We start from the raw sequence: 16663 nt of genomic DNA on the forward strand, positions 1-16663 counted from the left end.
CTCAACACACATGCTGCTTTGAGTTTATCTTAATGACATCTCTGATGCTGTAAACTATTATTTGAAGGATTACTTTCGGATTCAAATGAATTCAAACAGCAAACTGAGTGTTAATGATGTTTACTCTTCCTTCAATACAAATAAGGGACTAGTTGGCAAAGTATGCACATGGTCTGCTTTGTCAGGTGTTGTGTTGCTGACAATGTCCCCTGTAGATAAATGGCTCAGACTTCAAGCAAGATAAATAAGATAAAAATAAATAAACTAAGTATCATGTTTTTCATTTTAATAAGAACACCAGCAAGTCAAGCTACAAACAAGTCTACAAGGTAAATTAATGAAGTTGAGGCAGTCATTCAAAGGTCTCCAAAGTCCTTGCATGTACAGGCTGATAAAACAAATTTGCTGAGGGTGAGAACGCCTTCAAATGTCTGTTTTCTGTAGGGAGGAGGGGGCGGGGGTCGGGGTTGGGTCGGGGGGGGTCAACGTGGCTGGTGATGTAGATGCACACTGTGACTGCAGAGCAGTCCGGGGAGCTGTGGGCTAAGGGACGGCCCGGTTGGGTCTCTTTGGAGGGGGAGGGGGCATTAGCTCGGAGTCCGGGTCTGGTGGGTGTTTCCGGTTCTGTGCTTGGACTCCTTGGGCACAGCGGTCCACGTACTCCAAGAGGATGTCCTTGGTGACGGGCTCCTGGATGCTCTTACACACAGCTGGGGAGAGAGAGAGAGACGACAGACGTCAGAGAGGGTGATGATGTTGAGGAAGAGCTGGATTTAAAGTACTCGGATCCTGCCGAAAGACTGTTACAACGCCGAGGAACCTCATTCTGCAGAGTCCTTCGCCTACAGGCTTTCTGAGCGTGCGTTCATCCACACTAAGGCGAGGAATCACTCCTGAATGTTCACACGTAGTAGATCCACAAGGCCTCACTTTGTGTAGCTTGTTCCGGGTACTTTCATCTCTTAACTTAGACCAAGGCTGAGATGCGTGTATTTTTGTTACTGAGCGATAAAACGTAAGTGAGGTAATTCTGGTTTCCTTGCCAACGTGTGGTGACAATATACGATATGCAAACCCTTCCTTCCATCCTGCTGCTGCTGTCAGGCTGCTTCCAGCGGACCACAAAACAGCACAATCCCGTGCAATATAAACGCACTGTGCAATAACCGTTATGTAGTCACTGTCTGTGTGTATACAGCGCTTCATTAGAGTTATTGTGGATTCATGATTTATGTTTCTTAATGCTTATATAAAATACTTTTCATTAATTTTTGATCTTGTTTGCACTGTGAATTTCCTCTCTGCAGGACTTATCTTATCTCATCTTGTGCCACGATTCCAACAAATGATGAGAGACGTAGAGGCCTGTTTACTTGTTCCGGTGTTCTTATCAGCTTGAGGAGAAATTCAATACTATCGGTCTGGATTTTAGATAAAAGGTGCCTTTTGCCAGCCGGGGTTCCAAACAGCCGGCCACAGGATCTAAAGCTCAATCTTTTCCATCAATTCAATTTGTTCTTTAAATGGTTTTTCTCTCGCTTGTTTCTGTTATTGGATTTCTATGTGCCACCTTGTGCGCTACACAAAAGGTCCATTACTGTGATGAACTATTATTTTTGCATACTTCCTCAGTCTCGCTCTCTCTCGTTGCCTTTGCTCCGTCTGATTTTTCTAGAAGCTTCTGTAGCCGTTTCATTTTCACACCAACGACCATTTGGGAGAAAAGGTTCGAATTCAAAATTCAAGTTTACCCGTGAAACTGATTGAAAAGAAGGAAGTCGTTTTCCCGGTATGTGCGTGTTGTCTCCGTGCCTGGTTTACATAACCGGGCCAGCTGTGTGCTTCCCCTCCAGCTCGCTCATGACCTGCCGCCGCTCTGCACTTTGTTCATCTGACGGTTACTGTTAGCACACCCAAGATGATGATGTTACTGCAGCTCTGCCTTTTCATGACCCCTTTTATTTCATCTTCAATTGCTTTTTGCCTCAAAAAGGTTTCATGCTGGTCCAATATTCCCTTTAATCTCCAGCAGGTCCTGTGAGAAACATCCGGCTCTTCAGCTGCTGAATGCTCAACTACCTTTACCAACGGGTTATTAATTACAACTAAAACATCATTCTAATAAAAAATAATTAACAGAGCACGTCGCTATACCGTGCCGACCAGTTGCTGTGGAGACGGCGCCTTTTCGACTGGCTCGCACAAAAAGGACCAGGTCTTACCCATGGCCGTTTCGTAGGAGTTTGGGAAGCTCTTGTCCACCCGTTGCCTCATGAACACCCAGGTGTTGTTGGCGAAGGTGCACTCGATTATCTTGTTGTCGTACTGTTTCAGCTCCTTCGTGGCCTGTGAAGACAAAGATGGTTTGCACTTTATAAAACCTCCGGTGTCGTTTGTCTTTTCTTTCTTGCCGCCAGTGAAAATAGCAAAAAACCCTCTAACGTATTGGACACTTTTAGAGACATGCTGCTGATTTGATGAATGCCAACAGCTCACAATGGCTGGCACAAGTCACTGCTGTTTTTTTCCAACACGATATCAAAATGCCTCACATGATTCGCTTCACTTTTGCGGTTACTACTTTCAGTAGCAATTAAGAGGGAAAGTGACGCTTTAGGCAGCTTTGGACAACAGCGTATAGATGCACAACACAACACACAAGACTGTGGCATTAAAAAAAGAATATTCAGCTCATGATGTTGATGAATTACGTTGATTCGGGCAGCAGTTTGCGTTCGGTAGTTTCACCTCTCCTAATAGCGAGGGGGCAATAATGGGCAATGAGCAGAATTCCACCCAGGAGGCTACAAATGGAAGTGAACCCCGTTACCGCATTACATCTCTCTGATTCTTCGGAGGGGGAGTAAACTGGGTAATATTAGGACAACAGTGAATTCCTTTCATAAACAATTCATCTCTATTAGTAAATACAATGTTAGAAAATAGGGACATTTTCAAGCATTGCCTGTTTTGTTTGACCAACATCTCAAAACCCAAAGATTCACAGTAAAAAACAACAATTCTGTGGATTGTTACTTTTTCTACACTAAGCACGGTGCTATTTTTTATTCCCCCATAAATATGTCACTCATGTTCCTGTATCTCTCTGATGCAGACCTCCCGAGCTGCCGACTGATTACAACTCTTCGCACTAAGCCCGGCGTACCACAGTAAGTAAATTAAAACGGCAAAAAACGAAAAGCAAACTTGAGTCAAAGACATTTGAGCATCGGTTTGTTTTTCCGAGTGGCCGAGTCTCACTGAAGGGCTTCTCAAGGCAGCTGCCGCAATCAAAAAGAAGCACCGTCCTCCGGGTGTCAGTGTGACCATCAGGGGCGGCCGTCCGGCATCACTGCCAGGACGGCCGCCCCTGAAGGTTCCTCCGGCCGGCCGAGTGTTTGGCAAGACTGTAAAATGCAAAGTTAGCGCTTGTGAGATCCTGGAGTGGGGGGCATCTGGGCCCACAGTGGGGGGGCTGAATCACACAGGAAACAAAGGAAATGTGTGGGGGAGAAAGACCGAGATGCTAGTTATGGGATTTCAGAAAACGACCTTGAACCATAACTCACAAAAACGCCTAATTAGTCGTGGTCACGATTCGCGAAATTCAAATTGATCTCCACAATATTTTTCCCTGATCTCAGTTTGAAGACAAACGGCACTCTGAATCAAACGTGTGTATTTGTAGAACAACAGGCGATCCAAAAGGAGCGACAGACTCTGAAATCCTTCCTAACGCTCGAGGCAGCAGGCCGCCAGAGAGCTGTGAAGGACGGCACACGCCGGCAGGACGCTCTGCTACCGGCTGCGATCCCTTCCTGCCGGTGAGCGGTGACACGTTGGCTGCCATTTCCCCATCGCCACTTGGCGTTTAATCCGTCCAAATCCGTCTCATTATGGCGGCACACGTGTGCTACCAGATAGCAGGGACCTTGGCAGCCGGACGAACTAGCTGCCAGTGTTGCACTACTGAGGAGCAGAAGGGATCCATCCTTCTGATTTACAAACTACACACAAAACTAAATACCGCGGAAAGCAGTGGCGCCAACCGCGTGAAGAAATGCCTGTTTAACGTCTACTCGTTATGAAACATTTGGTGTCCTTCACTTGCAGTAACGGCTCGTTTTGATCATTATGCCGTAGAAATATAACATTTATAATCCTTTTAAAGAAAGAAGTCTGCATGTAATTGCTTTTTTCTGAGAGTTGAGAGGATGCCACTCGTGATTGTGCGCTGGGTACGGAGCTGGATGCGGGAGGTGATTAGTCTAGCTTAGCATAAGTAAGGAAAATAAATGTATTAACATGATGTTAATTAGTTTTAAATTTTACAAAAATGTATTAAAAAAAACACCATTTGTGGTATTCAGGCGCGACACGCACACAACAAATAATACTTCCAGCAGGCCTGAATGATTATTTAAATACTTTTATTATTATCACTATTACTTTACCTTGGGTGCGGAGCTAAGCTACGCTGCTGGGTCCAGGACGGAAAGCGAATAAGTGTACATCCTGAAGCGCCGAGCTATCTCCTCATGGCACATGCTCATGTCCAGGAGTCAACATATTAATGAGAAGAGGAGGTTCCGCCACATTTGCTGTTTGTCACTGGGAAACATTACACCGATACGGCACTCGTTTTGGATCACGAAGTAATGCAAAAACCTTTACTGGTCCGTGCACAACGTACACAGTCCGGTACGTTGTGCTACAGTTTATTACATTCTTCTAGACCGACATTGAAGATTTCAATTTGTAATTGCATTGCATAGCTGCTTTGTTTCCCGGCTGACCGTGCTGTTGTTTAATTCTGGACTTAATCAGAACCGTGCCTGCAGGTCTGCATTACGGCAGCACTGTGGTCCATTCTAATAACAAAAGAGATCTAAATCTATATATATGTGTGTATTGCGGTAGGATATAAGATGCAAAAGTAGGCACATGAACAAACGGCATAGCTGATATACAGTATTGAACTAATGTTCAGCCCTTAATATACTTGCAGACCGAATACATTATAAATCTTCCGTCCTTCGATATCTGCTCCTGCTAAACAAACAACTCAAGTGACTCAGCAAACGGTGCGAAGTTCAAAGCTGGAGAATTGTTCAATCTGCAAGCATGTAATGGGTCTCCTGGAGAATATATCTAATAATGATTTGTTTTTGTCCTCGGATCTGATGTGAGAGTCAAACTAATTAACATTAACTGAGGCAAACAAGGAGAACAGGAGCAGGGGCATATTGTCAGGTTTGGGAGTCAAAGAAGACATATTCAACAAATAGTGTTTTTAACTCCCAGACTTTAAATGAATTAGTTTGATCTGTTGATGAGTTTTCCATGCGAAATGTTTTGAATTACTTTGATGGTGTTCATGGTTCTGAATCCTACATTGTGCCCCGCCAGCCCACTCGGGGCTACAAAAACCTAAAAACACACACACGTACTGGAAGCACACTTCGATCGGATGGGTTACTGTTAATTAAACACAACACATACTTGTTCTCCCTCTCGCCTGATGCATATATAAAGTCTTACAAATTAAGAGAAAGCATTGATGAAAAAAAAACACTGCAGTACTCAGCAGGTGAAGTGCACACCGCCCAACGCTCACGGGTGCTTCAGGGCGTCTGGTCTTCGACAAAGGGCGGCTCTTTCTCCGAGAGATCGTCTCCGGTGACCAGATCTGTTCGGCACCATTCAAGTTATTCATGATTAATGAGCTGCACTTTCAGCCTGCCACATACGGCTCTACGCAGGGAGCAGACCGCATGAAGTGGTGGAATTTAACCTAAATGGGCAATCAATTGCCATCGCTTCTACCAGGCTTTAGCAAAGTCCACCTCTTATATTGATATGATAATATTATTTAATTCACTGAAATCTTGAGTTGGTTAGTTATTCCCTGGAGATACAGACAGGAGGCGGAGTGGGAACATGTATTGAATAAAACAAGTTATTATAAAGATTACCACATTTTTACAAACTGCAGAAAAAGTAAATTGGAGTTGTTTTGAACGAGCTGTAAAATAGAAAAAACACAATACCCTCTAATTGACACATTGGTATTACTGACATGCCCATGAGCAAGGCACGTGAAAACTACTTCAACTTGGCGCACCGCACGTCACAAACAAACCACAAATCAATGTGTGGCAAGTAATTACCCTTTTTTTTACCATATTCACAGGGGGAAAAAATTGCATTTCACAACAAAACTGCTGACATCAAAGTCAGCGGAAGGTGACCACGGGGCTGCAGCTCCGTCTGCCGAAAAGCTAAGAAGAAAATGGACCTTTGCCTTGTTTACCTTGAAGAGCCCGGCGCTGATACACAGGAGTCTGGTGCACAAGGTACCAGAGGGAGACGCACGACTGTGTCTAACAAAAGCCCCGCATAAGACTCATTTAGTCAAAGTGGCAGATTTCCATAAGACACATTTCCATAAAAATAGAAATGATGAAACAAATGTAATAAGTCATTTCTTTTCTCTGCACAGCCTGTTCTCCAGCCCCAGATTAGTGACTTACCATAATAAGCTACTGGAGATCAGAAGCTTGTTATTGTGGAGAGCACTTGACGGAGTACTGGTCCCCAGAGGTCAATGTTTGCCTCAAATATAATATAGTGTATTCATAAAGGCAGTACATAAAGAACAGAGACATATATTCATATGAATGTCACAATATGAAGCAAAGCTGACTAATATCTATCTGCATGGAGCAGATTCCAGACCAGCATTGTTTCCACTATCAATAATCTGCTCTGATTATTTCAATGTTTTGTAAATAAATCAGATAAGCACATCGATAAAATGTTGGTATTATGTGTAATTAGTCGTGTGCGGAAAGAGCTCAAGAATGATGACATTTAGGTATTAGACTGATACGATTCCTCATGTCACATAGCAACACAAAGAAATAAGCCACATGCATTCCCTTTATTCTTGGCGGTGTGAACAATATACTATCAATAAAGAAAAGAAAATTTAAAAGATGGTGTTCCATTCTACAGGAACACAGGGGGGCTTTGGCTTGTTGGCACAATAACTCATTTGTTTTCTCACCTTCATCTTTGCAAAGGGCCTGTCATAGCTTCCGACGTAGAGCAAGCCGACGGTCTCTGGCAGCAGCCTGAAGAGACAAAAAGATCACGGTTAACACCCTCAACACAAGAGGATCTGAGAAGTCGACAATGGTGCAAAAAAAACAAAAACACTACACCGCTTCCATTTTTCAGCTAGTAACAGAACGGCAGAGATGTGAGATTACACGTCTGTGAGCCCTTCTGTCTCTCGGCACGGCACCACCTTCCTAAAGCTACAGAGAAAACGCCAAAAATAAACCTGTGGAGTATTTTTATAGATTGAAGTCATCTGACTGCATCTCCCGGCACAGTGAATTTGGACTATACTGTGTACATCCACGGGGGTCTTTTGTGTGCACCTCTCAGAACCCCCGAACGCGTGTCAAGCCCGACAGATGTCCAACAGATGTCTTCAGTCACCGGCTGCTGCTTTAACCTCCTTCCCTCGCTGTCATTTGCAGACACTACGTCTTCCGTAAAGAACTACGTCTACGAGTGCTGGTTTTATATCAGTTAACAACAGGGGCAATAGAGCTTAAACCGACAGCGCAGTCAGATGAACCTTATTCAGAGAATTCGATTGGAGCTGAAATTGAGAGCATCTCCTCATCCGCGCCGCCCCCCCCCATGTAATGATAGCTAGCATCAGCAGGAAGGAAGCAGCAGCAAACATCACAGTGATCACATGCCCAGACCCCGCGAGGCCGAGCGCATTACCCTGCTTTGCTCTATTAGTCCCTCTGACAAACAGGTTGCTTTCCTAAAAACGCAGTATTGATCGTGGTGCCGTTTTCTGAAATAACACAAAGATGATGATCCATCTTGTGATTTCAACGTGGTTCACTCAGCGGCAGGATGAGGAACAGGAGGGTATATTGACTAGTGCCTCAGAGGAATGGACTCTCTGGGCGTCCTTTAGCAGCTGTTTCACCGGTGCCAAGCTGAATGTCTGAGGTCCCGAGAGTCCTGCTGTCTTTAATTACAATGGAAGATCGTTTTCAGACGGACCTCAAAGACACAGAGCACGAGGCGCTGTTAGATGTCACGCTAGTCTTTCAACAGCATGCATTCAGACTTGTGCAGCCGAACAGCTGAAGCATTAAATTAAATGATTTGTAAAGCATGAAATAAGCAATATCTAAAAAAACTGAACATTAATATCAGCTGGTGTGTGAAGGAAATGGCAAAGGTGCTGTTGGCCAAGTGAAAAAGTATCAACAAATACTGCACTTTATTTTGTCCTCTTAGTCTAAAGAGGAGGCTGGTGTTCTGTCTATATTATTGTCGTCCAATTGCAAAGTAAGGCTCCATGTTTCCTCCACAGAAAACTACATGTTTGTGCCGAGGACTGAGAAGCTCTCTGGACACGTCGCATCAGAATGACACTATAAGTGGAAAATTTTCAATAATGCATCTAAACAACCGACGTTCTGACACGGTGCAGAGCCTCCATGATGGTTTGAATCTTTTCCCGCAAAACCACAAATGACCCCACCATGGTGGTCCTGCAGGTGAAATGCGGCAAATGAGATAATGCTGATTGCAGTCAAGAATAACCGCACTCGTATGTCGTTAGCTACACTTTGGCGCTTTAATATAATCAGTCAGAGGTGAAAGAACTTGAACGGGCTCCTTTGTACGAAGCATAGATCGGGATGCTGTAATGACACTTGAGTCCAGAGTAGACGGGCCAGTAACATTAAACCTGCACTCGGGCCTCTGGAGGGCCAATCCCAGCCAATCAAAAAGGTACCATTCTCCTTCTCTGGGTCCTTCAAAAACCATAAAGGCTGATGATGTAACCCGTATCCCCTTTCAAATGGTCTTTAAGTCAAGCAATCCGCACAATGCTAAAGATTGTTCCTGGGATTGCTTCATCTTTCCATTTTCGTAATATTCTCTCCACATAATCTCTCCACTCTTCCTGCAGCACAGTAATCGCTGTCTCCCCCCTGTCCCCCGCCTCACAGAAGGTAACACAACCTACAGGGCTGAGCACGCCTTTGTGGCGCACAAAGACGTGCTCAAGGACCGACTCTGTCGGCGGATGAAAACCCCGTTGTGACTTTGCACATCTCCGTCCCTCCCTCCCTATTTCTCCCCCTCTCAAGTCAGTAACTATGGAGAGATTTGAAAACCTACGCTGACACCGACTTCTGATTGCTCCTCTGCCAGTGAAATGTCTCTTTCGGGGGGGATATCGGAACGTTCCCAAGCGGCAACAACGGCGGCCTGTGCGCTCCCACGCAGGGGGGAGGAGTCGAGAGACTGACTCGCCGGCTGGCTCTGGAGGAGAATGAGTGACCGTGATCCTCTCAGTCTGTTGTCGGCGAATGGTGGCCGGCTCGCGGGCTACAAAGCTGGGACAGTCGCTAAGGTCACTTGGCTCCAAGAGGGGAAAAGGCAGCGTGACCAGAAAGCTCCGTGCCGAGAGTCTGTTGCACTCAAGATGATACTCATCGAAGGAAAAAAAAAAGCACACAGAGCAGAGGAAATATGCATTGTGCTGACGGAAAAAAAAGCAAGATTTACGAGTCTGCAAGCCGTGCTTTGAGGGATGCACTTAGGTACAATGTGCTTCTTTGAGATTAAAGAAATATTACTATGCAGTACAATGAAATAAAAATATGAATTTGAGTTTATGTTTTGTAATTATTAAAGCTACTACAGTCAATCGTAAGTCAAAGGATCGGCCAAGTTATTAGAATTCCTCCTCAGTGAACCATAAATGTCTGTGCACAACTTTGTGAAAATCCCTTAAAACAGTTGTTAAGGCAAAACTTTACTTTAACGTGCAGCGGGTGCTGGAGGAAAAGCCACAGGGTGCCCAAAGGTATTATGATGGATCATCTGGGCACCATGAACATCTGTACCGAACGTCATGGCAAGCCACCCAACTGATTTTTGAGACACTTACCAGAAGATGGAGAAAGGCCAAGAGATCCATCCGATAAATTGTTCTGGGCCAAAGCAACCAGCTCAAAGTCTCACGTTGCCTCTCCGAGATCCACATTACCAGAATGGCTAAAATAATATCGGACTGTAGACAACTACTAATCTTACAGCAAGCGTCTATTTCATATGAATGTATATCAAAGGCTGTAAATATCTCCAGTAATCGATGAGCACCGGTGGATCTGAATAATTGATAAAGGATGATACACTTAAAATGAGAATGCAAAGGAAAGGCAGTGCCGTTTTTCTTTGTGCATATAGCAAATGAGAAAATAATAGAACTGAAGACATCAGTGCTTGCAGGCGATGAAGGCGAAAGGAATGAACATTTGCACTCTGTAGCATTATAACTGTAACAGGAATTAAACCCCAAGGCAAAAAGGCACTGGCAGAAAAAAAGATGAAAGCATTGCCTTTGACACCGACACACAAAGCAACTGTACGTGTGTGTGTGAAGTACTCCAGTGTGTCACAAAATAATAGGTGCTATCAGAGTCATCAGGCGAAGCGTTTCCCCGGCAACAGTGACTCACCCTTCTCCTCCCACTTTGGCGATGTTGAGGCGAAAGTCCACAGAGTTGAGATTGGGCGGCTTCCACTTGAGGATTTCATCACACCTCCCGGCCTTGTATCTCTGCAAGTGAAAGCCAACCCCCCCCCAACAAAAATAAGTAACAAAGATAACAAAGATTTGTACGAATATATATTAAATCTGCTTTCATGGGACTAGTGTGTGGTTGCATGAGTAGAAAGCTAATCCGCAATCAAACACACCACGCATAACCCGACACGCTGGGATCACCGATGCGTGGCTGACCTTAAAGGAGGAACATGAAAGAGGTGTCGAGGAACACGAGGGCTGTAAAGGCACGGCGGCTGGAGGCGGGAACAGATGACGGGACTCTGTCACTGTCAGGTTGCCCCGGCAACAATAGTCTATTCCAGGACAATGTGTGGAAAAACCGACAGGACTCCTCGGGAGAACCGGCGTCGTCACAGCACACGACCATATAAGGGCTTCCAGGCCTCACCCAGAAACGATTAGCGATGGAATGCAGCGAAGCGTAATCAATTAAATCCAACGTACTTGTAGTTAATTGTTTTGTTAACAAGACTTTGTTGTAAATATGTAACGAATGATCTTCTTAAACCTGAGTCAGTCACAAAACAAATGGTCCCAAAGCGCATTTATTTTTTTCTGAGATTTTAAGAGATACACGGCTCTCACTGGACATTTCTACGCTGGTGTTCAAGTTTGCCAAATTGTTTGCCGATAAGCAACATGATCCTGTAGTTTTCCTGAACGGATTTTCAATGTCGTCACGGTCAAGCTAAGAAACCCTAGAATATATAATCTCGTGTTGTACGTTTCTGCAGCCTCCCATGTCCTCCTAATAGGTTGTTGTACAAGTGTTCTGCTCCATATGATCCTCCTCAAATGGAGCAAAAAGCCATTAGAGACTTCCTCCAAGCGGCATCAATGTGTTTTGAACGCCTTCGCGGTCCCAAAACGGTGAGGCATGAAAAGGGGGGATAATTGTGCTGAGGTTTGGGCAGTCTCACTCCGTCGAACAAACAGGAAATGACGGAAATACAATAGTTGTGTGAACGCCAATGAAAAATTCGGACTCCGCCTTCCTTTCAACCCACCCGGCCAATCGGCTGCGTTTAGTGGATGATACCAACAGTTTGCTGGTTTTTGGCAAAAAACGAATATGGGGTTTTAGATGCTGACAGATGATCTAGAACTTTGTTTGGGGGATAATGAAGATCTGTGACTATATTGCGGGTCATTCGATGGGTACGTTGCATGTTTGACTTTCGGAACAGAGACCAGAGTTCATAGTTCAGACCCTTTTTCCTCCTCTTAAAAAAAATAAAATAAAAGCAAAACATTGGTTAAAAAAAAAGTAATGTAATGATATTTTTGACTACAAAAACGTAGGACTGAATGAGACTAATTTATTTAACATACATCCTGTATTTTGGGGAAATTATAGTTTAAATCAGGGGCAGACTGACTGTCAGGTTCGGTCTCCGGGGGGGGCACTAGTGTCCTTCAGCTTTGTCCATGTGCGCGGCAGCCTTCATGAGCCTTTGAAAGCAGCACGCTCCAAAAAGGCTCTTTGCCGCAGTGAAGCTGGAGAGCAGGACGAGTGCCCGTCTCGTTTGAAGAACCTGAACAGAGTACATCTTTTCTGCTGTGGAAAGGAACATTCTTCAATGCAGTTAGCTATGCTTCGCCGCACAGACATCAAAATAACCTCCAGAGAAATGATTTATTCCTCTTATGTCGCTCCTCTTATGTGATTAAGCCCTCAGCGGCTGTCAATCAAATGACATCATTAAAGAGATATATATATATATGCTTCTGAAGAGCCAAAAACAGTGAACAAAAGCTGTGGTTAAACAATAACAGGACATGTTGAGCTGCAATGTAACAACGGTAATGTAAAGCCAGCAAAAGGAATCCACAGCCCTGATGATGCTTGTTGAACTGCTTGTGGTACATTTTCAACCTAAGTTAAGATTGCTTTATCCAAACCAGCAGAACCGGAGAAACACACAGTCAGAATGCAGTTTGAACAAACAGCCCACCGTGCCCTGCTGCTTTCATGACTATTGTTAGGCCTCGTCAATAAGTGACTGCACGTACAGAGAAATAGCTTTATAATTGAAGTGCAAAACGGCATGACCTTCAAACCCCTGTCTGTATTCAAGAACGCACCTCGCCATCTATCAAAACCATTTGCATGAAGTGATGTTCCATTGCTTTTGATTTGCCTGTTGATTCAAGTTGCAATTTCATAGGCAGTGATTGTCAAACCGAGGGAAGTAAAAAGCTGCACAGTGTGAAAGTAAAAGTGTGGCTGCTTCATAAGAAAGAAAACGACTGCACAAAAACCAATTTAATGTAATTACTGAACAACAAATGAATTCCTTGAACTCCCCTTTACACTCAGTGTTTGCCATCACATGCAAACTGCGGTTGTCTAACCGATGTGTTGATTGCATTTGCAAAGCTGAAATGTTTTACATTCCACATTGATGATCAGCTGACTGCTTACTAGCCAGCGGCCTTTTTCACCACCTTTCTTGCTTTTGTTGCCAGTGAAATCATCAACCAAGGGATGCTTGATGTGTTCAGTTGTTACTGTATTAATAACAAACTATTAGAGGGTCACTAAATCTATTGTATTTTATTTCTTCACGTTTAAACTAACAAGTGTTTGATAATTCTATTACAGCCCTTTAATATGTGGTTAAATGGAACTTTACGAGTATACAATTGTATTTACAGGACGTGTGTTCTATTTAATTTTTTCCATTACTTATTAACAGGGTCTACAGTACACACTGTCAACCCTTTTTATGAGAATAATTACGTCAAGAAATGTTGAATATGTGGGGGAAAAAAGTATTTTTGCAAAAAAGATTGACGGATCCTTTAATAATGAGGACGTAATCTAGAAAATGTTGAAGGATTTACTGACAGTCGGTTACTGTTTTCTATTCTGTGCTCCATTTACTATTTTTAACCTGCGCCTCTAATAACATCTTTTGCTTGATGCTCCTTATTTCTGTTTCCCGGAATCCCTCTTCTCATCTCTTATTCAAGCATTGGACTACAGCATATTTGTATGAATTGTGCCAGCTTTGAAAAGTACCAGCATGACGTGACTGCAGGCAGCAGCAGCAGCAGCAGCATCATCATCAGCGCTTTGCAAGAACTGCTCATCTGACTCCGCACTTCTACTTCAACTGAACCTTTTTCTGGTGACAAAGATAAAAGCTCAGAGTAGTTCCCAAAACTGCCACCGCGGACTTTACAACTACCACAGGCAACTGCAAAGTAGTGCAAATTGACAAGAAAATAGACCAGCCGTGCTCATCCAGGCCCGAAGTGAACATTAAAGCTGAAACCCGGTGCTCATGAGTACAAAGGAAGGTATTGATGCATCCAATAAAACAGCGTTTTACACTTTAGCACATGGAGGCGCTTGGAAGTGTTATCACACTGCAGCTTTAGAGATGAGACTTTAAAGACATCAGTTAGATGCTGTAAATTAGAAATTGGTCAAACCGAAAACGTAGCTGTTCTCTGATGTCGGTTCAGGGAAAACGGGACTACAGCGACATTCCCAGCATTCCAGCAGTGGGACGAGCTACTAAACGGCTGTAGATCGGAGATTTGATCACTTTAAAGCATCCTGGTCGTATGTCATTTAGTACAATCCATATTTCCACAGAAAGAAACGTGACTCATTCAAATTTGCCCCATGGAGAGGAAAGCTGAAGCAGAATCACTTCTCTTTTGCAGCGTATTTACTCCAAGTAGAAAAATAAATGTTCAAACGGTTATTTTCATTGAAGAGTGGGATTTGCATTTCTCAGAAAATAGATATTAATTACAAAATATTAACTTTGAACAACTTCAATCACATAGCTGTGGAGATATTACGGTTGAGACTAAAGTGGTGGAGCGACTGAACTTGGTTATGGTTAAATGATTGAAGTGAGAATGTGATTTATCTGGCTTCCATATAATGTCTAATTGTTAACTCTTAATTTTCTACAGGCAAATTAGACCCTTTATTAGACCCCTTTAGGGGTTTATGTGGATGGAAGTACCTCATTTTCATTCCTTTATTGACTTCTTTGAGAAATTGGTAAAAAAATAAATGAACCATAACTATGGCACACAGACCATTTAAAAGCTTTGAATGAATTCCTTGATAAAGATGATGATTTTGAGATAAACCTCAAACCCATGCAATATCTGCAAACACGTATAAATAAATGTTAAATGTTATAAATTATTAAAATCAAGTATCATAGTGCAGCGTAGTGATAATAGTAAGCATCCACAATAAACAAAAGCTGAATACATGTTTGAATTGCAATTTGATGAGATAAAAAGCAGCTACGAGAAAGTTCTTTGATTGGTCGAGTATCACTGTAATAAAAATGATTACTGCTCTAAAGCACACTTATTATTTAATTGTGCTCCAGATTACAGACAAAAGCCTGGACGGATCCACCAAATATGTTCCCCAGAGAACCGATCCCTCCATTACAGCTCAGACACACTGCCATGTTTTTCGAGAGCAACTCAAACGCTTCACGTTCTGGGGTGTTTTGGTGCGACCGTCAAAAAATTTGTCTTTGCTGGCTCCAAAATCGATTTTAACTACTCTCTTTGATATTTTTTGTGTGATGCTAAATTTAATTTATCTTCCTTCTTTGTGCAGAAACCACCATCTGGAGTGCCCCCTCCCCCCCCATAAGCACTCCTACCATCTGTGCGAATGGATTTGTTAAATCTTTCCAATGTCCGATGAAAAAACATTCGCCATATTCCAAGTGTGCACGTGTTGAGTGAGATAACACGCCGCAGTGGCAACCTTTGTGCTAATATTAATGGACGTTCGCAGCAGCAAGATTTAACTCTGAGACGAGCGCAATCCCATTCACAGGAGAAGAGATTAAGAGCGACGTAATCAATGACTCTGGAGGAGAAGGGTTGCAATGTGATGCATCGTTAATGGCCCCATGCGAGCGTTAACGGGCGGTAGAATTTAAGATCCCCCCCCCCCCTTTGCTGCTGTCAACGTATGCAATGTACAAGTGACATGATGTAAACTTAAATCCTATCAATAATTTAGTTAGAGGCTGTAATTGACCAAAGAGCAAGCTGCATAAAGAAGGCACATTTTCACGTCTTACTCTTTGAATTTAGGATTTGATTGAACGGAAACCGGAGTTGCTGATTGTTGTGAGCAGTGGAAAGACGAACAAAGTGTTGTGAGTTTTGCGATGAGTCACAAAGGCAATTTGTGTCTGGTGTAGGTCTACTTTGGTTTAAGAGAGAAACTTGAATTTAGAAGGAATAAAATGTGTTTTCTTTCTGTCAAGGGGACAACCCGAAATGGCTCCCCCATCAGAGATATCAGCTTTCTTGGTCAATACAGAACCCACCGGGACATTATTTCCCCTGTACACCACATTTAAAATGATATTATATATAATAACATAACTTTAATTTCATGCAATGTTTCAAAACAACATCTTGACAAAAATGCTGTTGAAGAGACTTCCATAAACAGCCTCCACGGTCGGCTAGACTACTTATGAACCAGATGCTGCAGAGCATCCTTTTACAAACCTTTTTGTGAAGACAGGTTGGCTTATCAAGGGAATCTCAAACAACAGTCACTATGTCAATCAATAACCGTGGGCTATTGATTGACATAGCATTAGTTCACTAAACCACACGATGGCAAACGTTTCTTCAGATGCAAAGCGTGCTGAGAACAACACCAGCGGTGGACAGCCGGATAGCAGCGATGTATCTTACTGCCTTGTCGGCATCTAAGCGCCTGGATTCTTCCTCGTAAATATTTAAAAGCCTGGGAAAACTCTGGCTGGGCACTATCTTAGTGCCTTACAAGGAAGTTGTAAGGAGTTGTATTTTGTTCAGTCATCACTTCATCTCCTTCAATATTTAGTTGGACTGTGTGGATGCTGCTCCCTGTGTTCACTGCTTCCACCGCGACAGCATCAGGACCGAATCTGAACCATCTTTTTTTTCATACTAAATCTGGATACGCAGAAAATG

At 43.3% G+C, this 16663-nt stretch overlaps 1 protein-coding gene across 2 annotated transcripts in view; it reads right to left on the reverse strand.

Annotated features, from left to right (window-relative positions):
- Positions 1 to 271: 271 nt before the first annotated feature.
- Positions 272 to 16663, reverse strand: part of rngtt (RNA guanylyltransferase and 5'-phosphatase) — a 53264-nt gene continuing 36872 nt past the window's right edge. For both annotated transcript variants that reach the window (XM_040161491.2, XM_040161490.2), the window contains 4 exons: positions 10578 to 10678; positions 7070 to 7136; positions 2223 to 2346; positions 272 to 710 (listed from right to left, as the gene is read on the reverse strand). In XM_040161491.2, the coding sequence (XP_040017425.1) occupies positions 544 to 710; positions 2223 to 2346; positions 7070 to 7136; positions 10578 to 10678 (459 nt within the window). In that variant the 3' untranslated portion in view covers positions 272 to 543. The remainder of the gene's footprint in view (positions 711 to 2222; positions 2347 to 7069; positions 7137 to 10577; positions 10679 to 16663) is intronic.

Source organism: Gasterosteus aculeatus, chromosome 18 (assembly GCF_964276395.1).
Source record: "Gasterosteus aculeatus chromosome 18, fGasAcu3.hap1.1, whole genome shotgun sequence".
Taxonomy (NCBI): Eukaryota; Metazoa; Chordata; class Actinopteri; order Perciformes; family Gasterosteidae; genus Gasterosteus; species Gasterosteus aculeatus.